Source organism: Amblyraja radiata, unplaced genomic scaffold (assembly GCF_010909765.2).
Source record: "Amblyraja radiata isolate CabotCenter1 unplaced genomic scaffold, sAmbRad1.1.pri S62, whole genome shotgun sequence".
Taxonomy (NCBI): domain Eukaryota; kingdom Metazoa; phylum Chordata; class Chondrichthyes; order Rajiformes; family Rajidae; genus Amblyraja; species Amblyraja radiata.
In genome coordinates, this window is record NW_022630157.1 from 313,297 (window position 1) to 330,544 (window position 17,248).

General features: G+C 40.9%; 1 protein-coding gene across 1 annotated transcript; it reads right to left on the reverse strand.

Annotated features, from left to right (window-relative positions):
- Positions 1 to 238: 238 nt before the first annotated feature.
- Positions 239 to 8,636, reverse strand: LOC116969475 (golgin subfamily B member 1-like). The gene is made up of 7 exons (XM_033016363.1): positions 8,624 to 8,636; positions 7,911 to 8,026; positions 7,200 to 7,317; positions 6,589 to 6,641; positions 3,482 to 3,614; positions 860 to 966; positions 239 to 382 (listed from the first exon to the last, which is right to left on the reverse strand). The coding sequence occupies exons 1-7, from the start codon at positions 8,634 to 8,636 to the stop codon at positions 239 to 241; spliced, it is 684 nt and encodes a 227-aa protein (XP_032872254.1).
- Between the last annotated feature and the right edge of the window lie 8,612 nt (positions 8,637 to 17,248).

The following is a 17,248-nucleotide window of genomic DNA, read 5'->3' on the forward strand; positions in this document are numbered from 1 at the left end:
AACTCAAACACCTCATGTCTCGCAGGAGAGGAGTTGTTGCTGGGTGAGGGGAGGGGCACCACGTGCAGACCTCGAGGCTGGACAATGAAACCGTGCATGTCATTGTTTCCGTGCATGTCATTAGTACTCTGAAAGTGCTCTTTTAAAAAGTCCCTTTGTTTAAGGGTTCTTTAAGGGACTTTGTTTAAGCTGTCCTTGTGCAACTATCCATTGCTCTTTAAAGATGGATTTCTCATTCTCAAGGTTTAATTTGCTGTTGCTTTTGCAACAACTCCTTCAACTGATTATCCTTCAAAGACAGGATCTGGTTTAGCTCCTCCCTGTACTGAACCAACTGTGCTTTTAGCAGCGCGTTGTCAGAATTAAGGTCATCCATCTGAAGCTGTTGGGAGATATGCTGCCAATGTGATCATCGGTGCACTGGCGGCAGGTCAACCATCAATGGAGTAGTTGTTGACATCGGAAGCATTGGAGAAGTCTAACAGCTTAACTATTGCTCAGTTCACATCTTCACTTGCTGTACTTTGGCCAGAAGGTATAAAACACGAGAATGTTCTTCTGTTTGTGACAAAAGTTTTATTCCCTCATAAATAATAGTATCCTAAATATTAATAGAAACGTTTACTTCCTTGCACATGAATTCACAATATATTTGTACCAAGGAACAACAAAGTTGCTGTATTAACAACCCTTTAAATTTCCCAAATGTAGTTACTTGGTATCAAGCTAAAATGAATTCACCAATGCTCTACTAATTAACGCTCTACTAGGCGTAAAATGTTGAGTGAACTCAAGCATTAAATTTCCACCGATATATAAAATCAAAGTTTAAATTGAAAGTGTCAGACTGAGCACATACCATAAGCTTTTGGCCAGCTGTGGTCTGCTTTGTCCATCCTTGACCCTGTCCTTGTATCTGAAGATCCCCCACTTCCTCCTCCAGCTCCTGCAGTTCTGAGATCAAATCTGGATCGGAGCAGAACCAGTCATCCTCAATCAGTTTTGTGCCACAGGAAGACACGTCGTTCAGAAAGACAGCATGAACACAGACACAATATGGACTGATTGGACCCTGGTGACCGTCGCTGCCTTGTGGCTTCTCCAAGTTAAGATGTTAGTTTCTGACTGGGCTAAAACACCTTGCAGCTGGCTTTAAATTTTAAAAGCTTGCAGTAACAAAGCTAAATTAACATCACTGGTATCACAGAGACAACTGTATAGATATAATTTCAGTATTTTTTCAGGAGAGGCAGATTTGTAATTTAACCTGCAAATCCATTAATAAACTGAGTGAAGCCTGTGTCGTGGCCATTTGGACAAAATGGTAAGTGTTTTACATTTGCAATTACCAATGTAAATATAGGGGGAAAAATAAATCCTTTCGCATTGAAAAATTATAAGGAAGTTTGGTTCATTTTACTTACATCAGATAATGGATGGAATAAACTATGGGTTAAAACAGTGTTCCCTTTCATTACTAAATAGTCCAAAGAGTTGTACAGCACAGAAACATGTCCTTTTACATCCAATGTGTCTGTGCCGACTATCATGCCATCTAGTTTAACCCCACTAGCCCGTGTTAAATAAACCTAGTCTTTCAGTGAAACTTGCGTATTCATAAAAACTCACTCTAAAGTATGTAATAGGAAATTTAACTGCATGTTTAATGCAGAGCTAAATGTTATAAAATGATTAGATTAATGAATTAACTAAATAATTCAATGAAAGTATATTTTAGTTGGGGTTTATAACAATTTTGGAAAATGAGCAGTAACTTTAACTGGATTCTACTAATCATTTTAGTACATTACTAGGGCATTCATTTCATCAGGTCCCACATGGTAGGCATGTGCAGAAGATTTGGGCACATGTAATGCAAGGTGGGCTAGCCACTTGGATCTCAATAGGAGGCAGTGATGGAAGGATGTTTTTCTGATGGGAAATCTGTGATTATTGTGGTACCACAGGGATCACAGCTGAGATTTCCGTTGCCCGAGCGAGGAGGTTTGTCCAAGGTCATAGCAGGATATAGATGAGATGGAAAGTTGGCTGGAGCACAGACAGATAGAATTTGGGAAGTAAAAATGGTTGTAGGACAGGTCAGGGCACTGATGAATGTTGATGAATAGAGACTTAGAGGTCCAAGTCCAAAGTTCTCAAAATTTAGCAGGGCAACAGACTGGTGAAGAAAGCATATGGCATGGTTGCTGTCGTAGGTGTGGGTATGGAATATAATAGTTGGGATGTTTTATTGCAACTTTACAAAACACTAGTTAGGCCACACTTGAAGGGTTGTGTGCAGTTCCTGTCAGCACACTGTGTATGAACTGCAGAGGCTGGTTTACAAAAACAGACACAAAGTGCTGGAGTAACGCAGCATCTCCGGTAACATGGGAAGGCGGCGTTTCAGGTTGGGCCTCTTCTACTGTCTGATCAGCGATAGATTTGGAGAAAATGGAGAGAAAATTCACAAGGATGTTGCCTGGATTGGAGAACTTTAGTTATGGGGAGAAACTGGATGGATGGGGCTCTTTTTCCCTGGAGTGAGAAAGTTAAGGAGTGACTGATAGAAGTATGTAAGATTATGTGAGGCAGGGTAGAGAGCCAAAATCTTTTTTCCATGGTAGAGTTCCAAAACAAGAGAACATAAGTTTAAGGTAAGAAGAGGAAGTTGTAAAGGCGATCTGAGGGAAAGTTTATTTCTCTCCCCCGAGAGGGCTTTGGATCTGGAACTTGCTGCCAAAGGAGGCAGAATCAAATGCAATTAAAACATTTTTAAAGTAATTTTAGACAAACACGTAATAGGCAAAGCATAGAAGGAGACATTTATAATGCAGGCAAATGAGATAAGTGTAGATGGGAAACAAAAATCAGCATGGACATGGTGAGATGAAAGGCCATTCCTGTGCTGCACAACTCAGATTCTAAATACATCATCTTACTAGGCAAAATATTTTGAACCATCTGTTATCATCATAAACTAATTACGGAAACAATTCAGCATTGCTGTCAGTAATTATAAGAGCCATGAGAGGCTTAAGGGTGTAAAAGAACCAAGGACTAAACGATTCACAAATAAAAGAAAGCTTGTCGCAGCTAACAAGCAACATTTGTTCTGAACAAATGGATGGAACAAGGGGAGAAAATTCAGCCCAAACAAATTTTCAGGGTACAGAATTCACTATTGTGCAATGGTAAAGGTTGCATAGGAAGGTGGGAATGATCAATGGCAAATCATATTCCACAGGAATTGCACATCGACACTTCTGAGCAGGGTATGTTCTAGAGTCACAGCACAATTTAGCTAGTGAAGTGCCTTTGTCTCGACTGAAATATTGACAACAGATCCCAAAATAGAGGTGCACTCAACTTTCAAGTCATCAAGATCAAATCAAGTCATTCACTTCTTAAATATTTTAAGTTAAAACAAAGTAAACTGTATGGTTCGTTTAAGAGAGAACCAGAGAGCACCACAATTTACCTTCTTTTTTTTCTTCAACTTGATTCATCTTTAATTCCATCACAGTCCACTCATTGTTGTCATGGCTCGGTGTTGGTTTATAATCCGTTTCTTGCCACTTCACCAGTTCCTCTGCAGATTCAGATTCACTTATCTACAGACACATTACACACAAAGCAACATCATCCACTCATCTAACTGGCCAATTAGATGCTTGATGCCATAAGAAACAGAAACGCTTCGGCATGATACAAGAGTAATGATTCTCTATGTTTGCCTCCGGGACATATTTAATTAACAAAATAGCAAGCTGATTTGAAGTTTAGAGTTATTCGGCAAGACGACCAGAGGTGGAATAAGCATTAAAAAAGGAACATCATGGTGAAAAATATAGTTTAAAAAAGTTTACCATTTTTTATTCTCTGCTGGAAATGATTTGATGATTTCAGTGATTTTCAGATTTAAGTAAAATTATTTTAATTGTCTTTAAGATAAATGGACCTATGGGCAATGAAGCACTGACTTGTTCCTATTAATGTACACCTTCAAGACATATTGTTACGTCATTAGAATTGCAAGTTGTAGATTTGGATAATTGGAAACTTTTATTACGTTAAAAAATCAGCCCTTGAGCCTTATTCATTCTATCACATGATCATGTCTGATTTGATCTGTGATCTAAACATTTACCTTATCCCCATAACCCTCAACTTCCCGCAGTGTAAAATTCTAGCTGGCTAACCCTTGAATATACTGAATGGTTTCTCCACCCACAGCTCTGGAGGGTAAAGAACTCAAAAGATTCTCAACCATCAGAGGAGAAATGTCAAGTACTTTGGATCCGTCTTCACTGAGGAGGATACAAGCAATCTTCCTGATGTACTAGTGGCCAGAGGATCTCTGGTGACGGAGGAACTGAAGGTAATCCACATTAGGCAGGAAATGGTGTTGGGTAGATTCCCGGGGCCTGATGGTCTGCATCCCAGGGTACTTAAGAAAGTGGCTCTAGAAATCAGGACGCATTGGTGATAATTTTCCAATGTTTTATAGATTCAGGATCAGGTCCTGTAGATTGGAGGGTAGCTAATGTTATCCCTCTTTTTGAGAAAGGCGGGAGAGACAAAACAGGGAATTATATACCAGTTAGCCTGACGTCGGTGGTGGGGAAGATGCTAGAGCCAATTATAAAAGATCAAATAGCGGCACATTTGGATAGCAGTAACAGGATCGGTCCAAGTTAGCATGGATTTACGAAGGGTTTCATGCTAGACTAATCTGTAATTTTTTGAGGCTGTAACTAGGAAAAGACAAGGGAGAGCCAGTGGATATAGTATACCTGGACTTTCAGAAAGTATTTCATATAGGTCCCACATGGAGGATTAGTGGGAAAAATTAGGGCACATGGTATTAGGGCTAGAGTGCTGACATGGATAGAAAATTGGTTGGCAGACAGGTAACAAAGAATAGGGATTAACAGGTCCCTTTCAGAATGGCAGGCAGTGACTAGTTGGGTACTGCAAGACTCTGTGCAGATATTTACAATATACATTAATGATTAAGATGAAGGGAATCAAAGTAACATTAGCAAATTTGTAGATGACACAAAGCTGGGTGGCAGTGTGAACTGTGAGGAGGATGCTTTTCAGGGTGCCGTTATCCACTTTGGTAGCAAAAACAGGAAGGGTGATTACTATCTAAATGATGTCAAGTTGGAAAAAGGAAAAGATCCGGGGGTCCTTGTTCATCAGTCAATGAAAGTAAATATGCAGCAGGCAGTGAAGAAAGCGAATGGCATGTTGGACAACAAGAGGAGTTGAGTACAGGAGCAGAGAGGTCCTTCTGCAGTTGTATAGGGCCCCAGTGAGACCACACCTGGAGTATTATATGCAGGACATTCTTGCTATTGAAGGAGTGCAGCATAGGTTTACAAGGTTAATTCCCAGGATGCCGGGACTGTCATATACTGAGAGAATGGAGCGACCTAGCTTGTTTAGAAGGATGAGAGGGCATCTTATTGAAACAGATAAGATTATTAAGGGCTTGGACACGCTAGAGGCAGGAAACATGTTCCTGATGTTGGGGGATTCCAGAACCAGGTGCCACAGTTTAAGAATAAGGGGTAAGCCATTTAGAACGGAGACGAGGAAACACTTTTTCACATAGAGAGTTGTGAATCTGTGGAATTCTCTGCCTCAGAAGCGGTGGTGGCCGGTTCTCTGGATACTTTCAAGAGTGAGCTAGATAGGGCTCTGAAAGATAGCAGAGTCAGGGGATATGGGTAGAAAGCAGGAACGGGCTACTGATTGGGGATGATCAGCCATGATCGCATTGAATGGCGGTGCTGGCTTGAAGGGCCGAATGGCCCACTCCTGCACCTATTGCCTATTGTCTATTGCAGCTTTGAAGCCAATCCTTATCCTGAGGCTATGCCCTTTAGGTCTAGACTAAAGGACGTTCTTTTTGGAAGGAGATGAGGTAACATTTCTTTACCCAGAGGGTGGTGAATCTGTGGAATTCTTTGCCACAGATGGCGGTAGAGGCCAAGTCAGTGGATATTTTTAAGGCACAGATAGATTCTTGATTAGTACAGGGGTCTGAGATTATGAGGGGAAGGTAGGAAAATGGGGTTAGGAGGGAGTAATTGATCAGCCATGATTGAATGGTGGGGTAGACTTGATGGGCCGAATGACCTAATTCTACTATTCCTTATGACCGTATAATATTAATAGGCAAGTCTGGAAATACTCTGTTGCTTCCCCAACCACACCAGCTAATTCAGTAAACTTTCTCCATGTCCAAGGTGTGTGGTAATGCATACAGAAACCATCTGGTGTGGAAGCAAATAGCACCCCTCAGATGCAAGCATCAAGCCAAAAAGTAAGGATGATGATAGAAAAGAGCAAAACAAAAATTTACTTAAATGACCCATTTTAAACAAAAAATCTGAATAAGCAACATATAATTATTTGTAAAATGCAATGTAATATTAATTAGCAGGATACTTGAGACTTTTGAATCTGTGCAGAATGCGCACACTTGGAATTAAGATTGTACGTGGGGGAATTAAATGCATCACAAATTCTCCCAACCTGGGAAGCTGCTCCCTTGGTAACTTGTTCTAAACCTACTTGCATGTTCTGGTATTGCTCTTCATATGTTTCCAATATTTTTTGAAGCTTCTCTGCAAGAAAACACGCATCACCATTTAAATAAAGAGAACGAGGAAGAGTCCCTGACCTGAAACATCACCCATTATTTCTCTACACAGATGCTGCATGTCCCGCTGACTTATTCCAGGTTTATGTGTCTATCTTCTGTTTAAACCAGCAACTGCAGTTCCTTTACACAAGAGAATGAAGGATCTCTAACCAAATAACCCTTCCATTCTCTATCTCCCCGTCTCTCCCCCACCCTAGTCCTCTTGCTAATTTCACCATTTATATTCCTTCATGAGCACCTCATCCCCAGCCAACAATGGACCATTGTCAGCTCCACCCCCCCCCCCCCCCTCACCCCGAGTCATCGATGCGGGCTCTGCTTTATTCTGTACCTCCCCATACCTCTAATTTCCCCCTCCCTGACTCTCGGTCTGATGGAGGGTCTTGATCAGAAACAACACCTATTCGTTTCTTCAGAGATGCTGCCTGACCTGCTGACTCGAGCATTTTGTATCTATCTTCGGTGTAAATCAGCATCCCCAGTTCCTTCTTACCCAATGAAAGTCATACTATACACACACCATTTTGTGCCTCGACGTATTGTGGCCAGTTCACTTTTAGGTGTAACTGGTCGTCCTCCTCTTCATAGTCAATCTCCGCATCTTTGTGCTCCAGCAGAAGCTTCTGAGCAGAAACAAGCTGGGTAGAAATAAGTTTAGTGTCAATTAAAGCCAAGGGATTTCTAATGGTCTGTGAAATAGCCACCATTCAAATTCTAGATTAAATATTTTGCTTTATGACTGTACAGGCAGGTAAGACTAGTGTAGATGGGGCATGTTGGTCAATGTGGGTAAGTTGGGCTGAAGGGCCTGTTTCTGAGCAGTATGACTCTCGAAATAATTTTAGCATGCATTATACTTTTAATGTGCCACTGCTGACAGCTCCATTCTACCACAACTATTTTATGATTGAATTTTCCTGCAGGCTCGCATCTATCCCATGTCACTTACTCTTCAGAAAGGGGTTCTACACGGAATGGAGTGAGCAGTGAAATGTAGGGAAGCATTCCTTCATACAGTTGAGCCCAGATTAAAAATATACAATGTACATAACTAACTATGTAAACAAAAATGTTTTAAATTGCTTCCTACAATGCTTCAACAACTCACGGTATATCAAACCATCAATTTTCCTTTTTTGAAAAGATGAAGTCATTTCATTCCAGGTAAATGGCAAACAGATCAATATTCAGTTAATCGTCACCAGGTGCAAGGATCTTATATTTGGGGTACCTGTACATTGTCCAGCTCCTCTTGGATCTGCTCGATTTTAGACAGGTACGAAGCTTCCATTGACAAGGAACTGTCCTCTGATCTTGCAGCCTCTTGGTACAGAAGCGTCACTTGTTCTTTAAGAAAGAGAAAGGAAAAAACACCCATAATGATCTGATATTTGTTGTAAATAAAGCAATACCTCCACAGTTTGCAATTTTTTCCACTGCAGTTAATGGCAATTAGTGAAAATCATATGTTCTACTAATTACCGGCATTTGAAATCATAAAATATCCTTGAAATGCTACAATTCATTAAGCTTGAAGATTGCTCAGGCACAATGGTAATTCCATTTACATATTTATCCAATGATAAATTCCTTAACTATCACTAGTGAGAAATGATTAGAAGCTTGAATAAAGCTCCACAGAAAATCTGTCTCCTCAACATTTTGGAAATTAAGGTATAAATTTACTTAATCCCAAAACAAACAAAATGATCATTCTTCCCTGCTCCATTAAAACCCTTATTTATTTTAAATTATTCCAAATGAATATCCTCTTCTGCTGCTGAATATAGTCTCTCTACCTTGTCCCTGGTTTCACCCTCACTTCCGTAAACTGTCATGCAAACACAGCTCAAGTCTCACAGAGATAAGACATTCATGGAGATAATGAAGTGTCATGGTTGCTCTGTGGCCTTCTCATTTAAAAGCTATTTGAAATTAAAATACTTTGATGTACCATTTCCGGCAAGTGCATTGTGAATGGTAAAATGTCTTCAAATGATTTTATTTAGAGATACAGCGTGGAAACAGGCCCTTCGACCCACTGTGTCTGTGCCGACCAATGATCCTCGCACACTAACACTATCCTACACACACTAGGGATAATTTACCATTAACCCAAGTCAATTAACCTACAAACCTGTATGTCTTTGTAGTGTGAGGATACCGGAGCACCTGGACGAAAACCCACATGGAGAACATACAAACTCCGTACAGACAAACACCACAGTCGGGATCAAACCCAGGTCTCTGGCGCTGAAAGGCAGCAACTCTACCGCTGCGCCACCAGGCCGCCCTTCACGATGTCATGTTTTAACTATCAGCATCCTCTCAAAATGAAAATTCAGTGATAGCGATGTTTAAAGGATTCAAGAAGAGAATGTTTTTGAAAAGCATCTGTACGAATCTGTCCAAATGACTACTGTGTGTTCCTGTCAGCCATTTGGCAGACTCTTACAAATGCTTCTCAAAGAATTATTTTATTGAATCCTTTAAACATCACTATCTTCTGATCAAGGAATCTGACAAGAATACCTGAATGAAAAAAACTTAGATTACACGCTACTTTTCCTGATCACTGAATGTACCAACCCATTTACCAACCAATGAAGTATATTTTTAAGTGTGATCAGTGATAAAATATGGGAATTACAGCAACCAATTTGCATACACAAAATCTCACGAGGTTACAGGGACCAGAGAATTACACCGCAAAACAAAAATGAAGTGATGTTTTGTCATAAAATCCACTCCATTCCTCTAATGCTAGAATATTTTAGGGCAAACCTACTCCCTACCACGAGACGACAGATGTACAAATCTGCGGTAGGACCATTTATGGCCAAAAATATTAACAGGTCAACTTTGAGTAATTACCTTCCAGTTCGTTAATCTTTCATTCGCTGAAATAATTTAAAGAACCAGTTGCCTGTTCTGCAAGGGGTGCACAGAACCTGGCGTGAGGTCTTAAAAGTTGGAGATCTTTGTGAAGTTGTAAACAGCACTGATCTTTCTGTGATGTTTCTTGTGCATGTTTCTCCCTGATTTTACAGAGCCGAGTGCTGTGTTTACCTTTGAGATTTGTTAATTCAGCTTTATGGGTCGCCCTCAAACCACAGATCTTGATATGGCTGGCGTAATCTTCAGCGTAATACTTGTTGTCCAGGTCCTCATTCTCATCTTCAAGCTTTCTTACATCTTCAACTAACTCCTAAAAAAATTAAAAAGTAGCCAAATTAAACGAAAAAGACTTTTGGGAGCCTGTTCCACTTAGGCGTTTTGTCACCGGTCTGCACCGGCTATAACCTACGGGAACCTTCGACCTCCTGGCAACCTATTAGGACCTATGGCACGGGAATTCTCGCTACTCTCCATGTTGAAAAAAGGATCCATAAGGATGCCGCGATGGGTTCTCAGAATGCTGGAACTCCTCACGTCCATGAAGGTGACTTTCCAACAACCACCTGCGAACATGTGACGATCATGTGACGACGGCATAGTCTCCTGCAGTCGCCTAAAAAGTCACCTGTGGGACAGTCCCATTAAGCCTAGAATAATGCAGCTTTCTAAAGTAACATTAAATGAATGAAATGAATAAGCCAAGCAGATAAGCAAGAAAAGTTGAAGCTGTCAAAATGGATTTGTCAAGTAGTCATCAAAATTAAAACAGTTATCATAAGGTCACGTGATAGAAGCAGAATTAGGCCAATTGGCCCATCAAAGCTCCTGCGCCATCCAATCATCTATCTCTTCCTCCTGTTCTACTCCCTTCATCTCTGACACCGTACTAAACATGAATCTATCTATCTCTGCCTTAAAAATATACACTGACGTCCTACACAGCCTTCTGTGGCAATGAATTCTACAGAATTCTACTGACGCAGCGCCGGCTGGAGCTCTGCAGACCGCGGCTTCAGCAAATCAGAGTGCTCCCCTCCGGCGAGCCCTGGCGATGACTCACCCGCACCACGCCCGCCGCTGAAGTAATAGAGATTATGCTGTAATAGAAGTAATACGCCGCCCTGTAATTAGAGATTCACACAGCAGCAAACAATGATTTCCTTACCATTATCACACAATTCTTCCTTTCCAGCTTTTTCTGCAGTACTTTCACGTTTTCTGTTGTTTCTCGCAGTTCCTCTTCCCTTTCCCAGAGTTTTTCATTGAAGTCTTCCAGCAACTAAGGAAGTTAACAAGTGATTAAAACCTCCTAACAGTGATAAAAACTGGGCAACATAGTATGGAAATCACACACACGCAACATTTGTAATTCAAGTGCGCCAATAGTTAGGTCTTCAATTCTGCCTTGTTATTAAGACATTAAAATTAAAATTATCATTAATGAAATCAGGGGATGAAATCATTAATTTGCATTCAATGGTTCTTATTCAACTGAGTTACTCCAGCACTTCTATCTTTGGTATAAACCAGCACCTGCAGTTGTTTGTTTTCACATTCTGCAGGAATACCGATTCAGACCATCAGGTCTGTTCTGCCTTTCATTAAGATCATCACTGACCTAATGTATACATTCACCCAGTTATCATGAATCAATCCCCACTATCTTGAAAATATTCTACGAGCCTGCATTGTCTACACTTTGACAAACATAGTTGCAAACACGCATGCCGTTGTCAGAGAACCAAAAATGCAAATGCATTAAATGGGCAACCGCTTATTTCAGTCTAAAGAAATCCCTCCTAATCTCCTTTAAATCTGAGGCTATGAACTCTACTCCTAGACTCTCCCACTAGTGGATGGGAAAAAGAAGAACAACTAAAATGTTGTGTCCCAGTCGCACAGGAGGCCTGGTCCCATTCCCCAACACAATCGTAGCATTAAGCAGGATCGTTGTTGATCAAATTTAATTACATAGCAGAGAGGAAGTGGTCAAGATGAGAGTTTTAGTAATATATATGGAATAGAATAGATGGAAGATAGATATAATTGGTAGTGACGCTGTTGCATTATAATCAAGAGTTCATGTGTTGTTGGCATCTTAAATAGCAGATCTCTTCTGATCTTGATCAGGGCTCAAAAATTGGTGGCACAGATCAGCAATGCCAACAACCTGTCATAACCAGAATGGCAATGTTGCAATGAAAAAAAGAATGGGAAGATTTATACAAAAGAAAATCTTCACATTTTTTCATATTTACAGATTTATTTCCAAGAGGCTCCCCTCCATTTTTATTTCACTGCCAGTTACAACAGAATCCCTTAGCCGGTTGCAGAGATCTTTCCCTGAAATAGACATTCACACAGCAGCAAACAATGATGTCCTTACCGCTAGATCCCGATTATTCCTATTAAGCTTTTTCTGCAACACATCGACAAGTTGCGTCTTTTCCAATAATGCTTCTTCATTTTCACGGAGTTTTACCTTGAGGTCTTCCAGTAACTGAGAAAGTTAACGTGATTAATACCTCCTAACAATGATAAAAACTGGGCAACATAGAATGGAAATCACACACACGCAACATTTGTAATTCAAGAGCACCAATTCTTCAATTCCACCTTGTTATTAAGATATTAAAATTATCATAATGAAATCACGGGATGAAATTATTAATTTACATTCAATGGTTTAATGGTCCTTTATTGTCACCTGTACTGAGGTACAGTAAAATTTGATTTACCACACAGTCATATCAAAAAAGCAACAAGACAAAACTACATAAAGATTAAACATAAACAGCCACCACAGCGGTGTGTGAGAATCTCTAGGGCACCCAACATAGGCGGAGACCCACAGCCATCAGTTCAATGTCCAGGCTACACACATGCTCCTTAATCGACCGCTGTACTCTCTCTGCAGTCCCTGTCCGCCCAAAGTCAGAAAGCCGTCCGCACTCGCACCAGACTCCAAGATCACTGCACTCACGGCAATCCCTCTGAGTCTTGTATTCTTTTATAGTTTACTCGATACATGTGACAATTAACTAAACTAAATCCCATCTGCATCTTCTCCTGTACAATTTCATCTTTGCTATTATATACTAACAGGAAGCACTCCTCGACAATTTGAACAATTTTCTGGCACCATTCCTTTGGCAAGGGAAAACTGAAAACATTTAGTCAGAACCTCAGCTGTTCCCACCCTTGCTTCTTTTAACTGGCTGGGAAACATTTCTGCCGGACCTGATGGACATTTCTGCCGGACCTGCCGAACCAGCCAACGTTGCTTATAAGGGACCTTTATTGTTCAATTAACATTGGAATGTCGTAAACCATGTAACTAATTTGAAAATAGTAAATATGTGATAATGTACTAATGTGGTGGATCAACTACTTGAAATTTTGGGGTAAAGACTGGAAAAGTCACCCTGGAAAACACATTTCTTTCTCTAAAATTTGCCAAAATAAAATATTTCACATCCACCTGAGACACCAAACACGATTTAATTTAACATTTCATTTGAAAGTTGCCACTTCAGCTGCAGCATTCTCTCAGTATTGTACTGGAAACATCAGGCATGACTTTCTGCTTAAATCATTTGAGTATGACTTTTCAATAACATTTTGTAGTCTATTTTGAAGTACAACCTTCTAAACCAAGTGTGAAATCATCCTTTCAATTTCCTTGAAAAGATCCGACACACGACGTGAAACGGTTTAACAATAGTCTTTGCTTTAGAAAATAAGAGGCATTGTTAATTGTTATTGTTAAAAAGAAAACTTGCAATATTTTGGACTGAATTTTCAGGCATTAAAGTGAAATCCAACTGCAGAAATGCAAACACAAAGTACACAGATCACTGTAATAGCTCACTCAGTGAGGGTAACAAATATTCAACTGGAATTGATGTTACCTTAAGGTGTTCATCTCTGACTTGTAGCTGGGTCTCTTTGTCCGGATATTGGTCTATGAGCTGCACTACCAGCTGTTCATACTGAGCCAGCTGCTCAGATAAACCAGCCACCAAATACTTACCTGTAGTAGACCTGCAGCTCAGTGCCTGCAGAATAATTGGTCACTATTAATAACTGCATCATAGTGAATCAGACTTTAGAGAAAACAGTATTGAAATATTCAGTGACTTGAGAAGTGCATTAATATGGAATGCATGAAAGCCAATGCATTTTTTAAACAAACGCGCCGCCGACTGTTGGCTAGACTCGCCCCACAGGCCTCCCAGGGGACCGAGGTGAAGCCGGATGGCGAGGTCTGCCTGGGCTGAGGGAACCTAAGCAGTGGCGGTGATGGAAGCCTCAGCAGCAACGGCAGCTTCGGCGGTGGCGGGAGCCTCAGCGGCAACGGGAGCCTCAGCGGCAACGGGATCCTCAGCGGCAGTGGGGCTTCATGATCGACCCGCAATCATCGTTCAATGAGAGTGGGGGGAGGGGGGGGGGTGCTAGGGGAAGACAATGGGGATCAGGCGTGAGGGGACTGCCGTGAAGAACAATGGGACTCCGGCGATAATACAAATACAAATTTTGTAAATGCAATGCAACAACAGGAAATTACAAAAATACTTACCTCCGATGATGCAAGGGACTCTTCAATTCCACAAATGCACCTCCACATGATTCTAATTTAAAGTGGCTGCAAAATAACCAATATAATAATTAAATAGAATTGGTACAGAGCAGACAAGCAGAGAAGATTAGTTTAACCGGGCATCAGCCGTGGCACGGACATTGTGGGCCAAAGGGCCTGTTCCTGTGCTGTACTGTTCTATGGTCTATGCTCTTGAGTTTACGTTTAGTTTGTTGTCACGTGTAGTACCGAGGTACAGTGTAAAGCTTTTGTTGCGTGCAGACCAGTCAGCAGAAGGACAATACACGTTTGCAATCGACCCATTTACAGCGCAAGATAAACCCAGCAAAGTCTGATCAAGGATAGTCCAAGGGTCATCAAAGAGGTAGATAATAGTTCAGTGTAGCACTTCCTTATCATTGGATTGGCAATTCTCGCAGATTATGTGTCTATAAACTGACTCAAAAGCAAATCCTGCTCTATTCTCAAAGTAACTAAAACTCAAAACAAAGAAAACAATGGAATTTGCACTCATAAAATGAGCAGCACAATGGCGCAGCCGGTAGAGCTACTACCTCACAGCACCAGAAACCTTGGTTCAATACGGACATTGGGTACAGTGGAGTTTGAGTGGCTGTGTGGGTTTCCTCCAGGTGTTCCGGTTTCCTCCCACATCCCAAACACATGCAGCTTTTTAGGTTCCGTAAATGGCCTCCATAAAATTGCCACTAATGTGTAGGGAGTGTTTGAAAAAGGGGAAAAACATAGTGTAGCTCTGGGTAATAGAACCCGCGTGATTGACGGGAGGGAGGAGTCACTGAGCACAGGCGGGTGTTCTATTGGCAGTGTTTTTGCTGTAACTATCAGTAACTGTCAGTCTAGCGCCAACACTTGTGGAAGCCACCTTGTAAATTTGGTTCCACTCTCGTTGGCTCGTTGTTTCATTAAAATAAAACAATTCAAGCCAACTTACCGTCTCTGTCTCGCCAAAATAGCCGGTTTTGGGACATAAGACAATAAAACATGCTTGACAATAAAACACTCTTGAACCAGTATGAATGTCGAGACCAACTGGCGCCTGAGCAAGGCGATCCTTTGCGTGCTGGTCTGCATCAGCGTGCAGACTGTAAGAGGTCTGCTGACATCGATTACAATCATTCCACTCTAAAATCTTTATTTACCCTTCACCTGTACACTGTGGATGGTTTGATTGCAATCATGTATCGGCTTTCCTTTACCTGCAGCATGCAATTTCAAGCTTTTCATATGACAATGAACAACTAAACTAAAATCGGTGATCGATGGTCACCATAGAATCACTGGTCCGAAGCGTCTGATTCATGTTGTATCTCTAAACTATATTTAAATTGTTTCAAACCAAGAGCTTGTGAAATTCCTTAATTTCTTTGCTTATGTGATGGAAATCACTTGGAAAACATATGTAATTTTGTGCACACAAGTCTCCACTATAAAATGTCCTGAAACATTTGGCTTCCCACACTCATACAGATATACAGGAGTGAACATCTTATGTAAATCAGCACTACACAAGGTAAGTGGAAAAGAAAATTACAATACCTGTATCGATCCAAATGTCACAATAAATAAAGAAAATTTGATGGTCTTTCCCCAAGAGGACAATTTCTGATGACACAAAGAAGGCTATTGTCTACTGCAAGGGGAATTGATTACAAAAGGCACGCAGTTTCTGCGGATAGTCGTAACACTTTCCCTGAAAGATCTTTTAAAGGAAAGGTCTCAGAATGTAAAGATGTTAGGAATACCAAGCTGTTCGGGTTAAGTTTGTTCAACTGATAATTGAAATGTGATAAGCCGTGCTCTCTTCTCACTGTTACCACAGTAGATGCAGAAGTGTAAATGTCCCACACTCCCAGTTCAAAAAAAGCTACTGTCCCATCAGGTTGTTGAACTGACCTAACGCTGCCACAGCAACGGAACATTACAGACCATCTCTTGGCAACAAGGCATTGTTTAATTTTCTGAATTCCATTATATAGACAATAGACAATGTCATATGACAATTACCTGAATGGTGCAGGAGCAGGTCATTTGGCCCTTTGAGCCTGCACCACCATTCACTGTGATCATGGTTGATCATCCACAATCAGTATCCCCTTCCTGCCTTCTCCCCATAGGATAGAATATAGATTATTGGAGGTGTTTCAGTTTGTTCCTACATCCAAATAATTTAACACATCAAATTCCTTTAGTCCACTGGAAGTAGATCACCAAACTTCAGAGATTTCCTGCTTCTATCGCCATAATCTCCAAGCACTATGTCATTAATCCTAACATCGATTTCTTTCAATTCCTACCTTCCACACATATAGAAACCTAATAGCCCTGTCCCACAGTGCGAGTTCATTCCAAGAGCTCTCCCGAGTTAAAAAAAAATCAAACTCATGGTAAGCACGGAGAATGAACGTAGCGGGTATGTCGGAGCTCGGGGACGTGTCTTAGCTCTAATGGCAGGTACTCGGGAAGACTCGCTAACGGCAGGTAATGCACGGGAAGACTCGTGAAGATTTTTCAACATGATGAAAAATGTCCACGAGAGCCCCGAGTACCGACGATTGGCCAGTATCGTAAATCTCCGAGTTCGAATCAGGGCAAACTCGGGAGAACTCTTGGAATGAACTCGTACCGTGGGACAGGCCTTTAATTGTGCCCTCCATTGTAGAGATAGAACTGAACAGCATTTAATTATTCTGCAATTTATTTGTTTCCAACCAGGGTTTCTAACCAAGAGACTTATTTTTGTTTTCAATTACATTTCATCAGAACTGGAAGCTATAAAACAAGCTTATATTTCTCACTTTTTCCCAGTTCTCATGAAAAGTTGTTGACCTGAGATGTGAACTATGTTCCTCTCGGCACAAATGAAAGTGAGTAGCTCCAACATTTTCTGCTTCTCTGCAGCCATCAGGCTATTAAACAATACAACCTCCAAATAAGACCTGAACTACATCGACTTCAGAGCAGCGGTTTCGTTTTTTTGCACTATTATTGTTTGTTGGTTAATTTTATGTTTGTGTACATATGCAAATGTATATATGTGTGTGAGAGAGAAC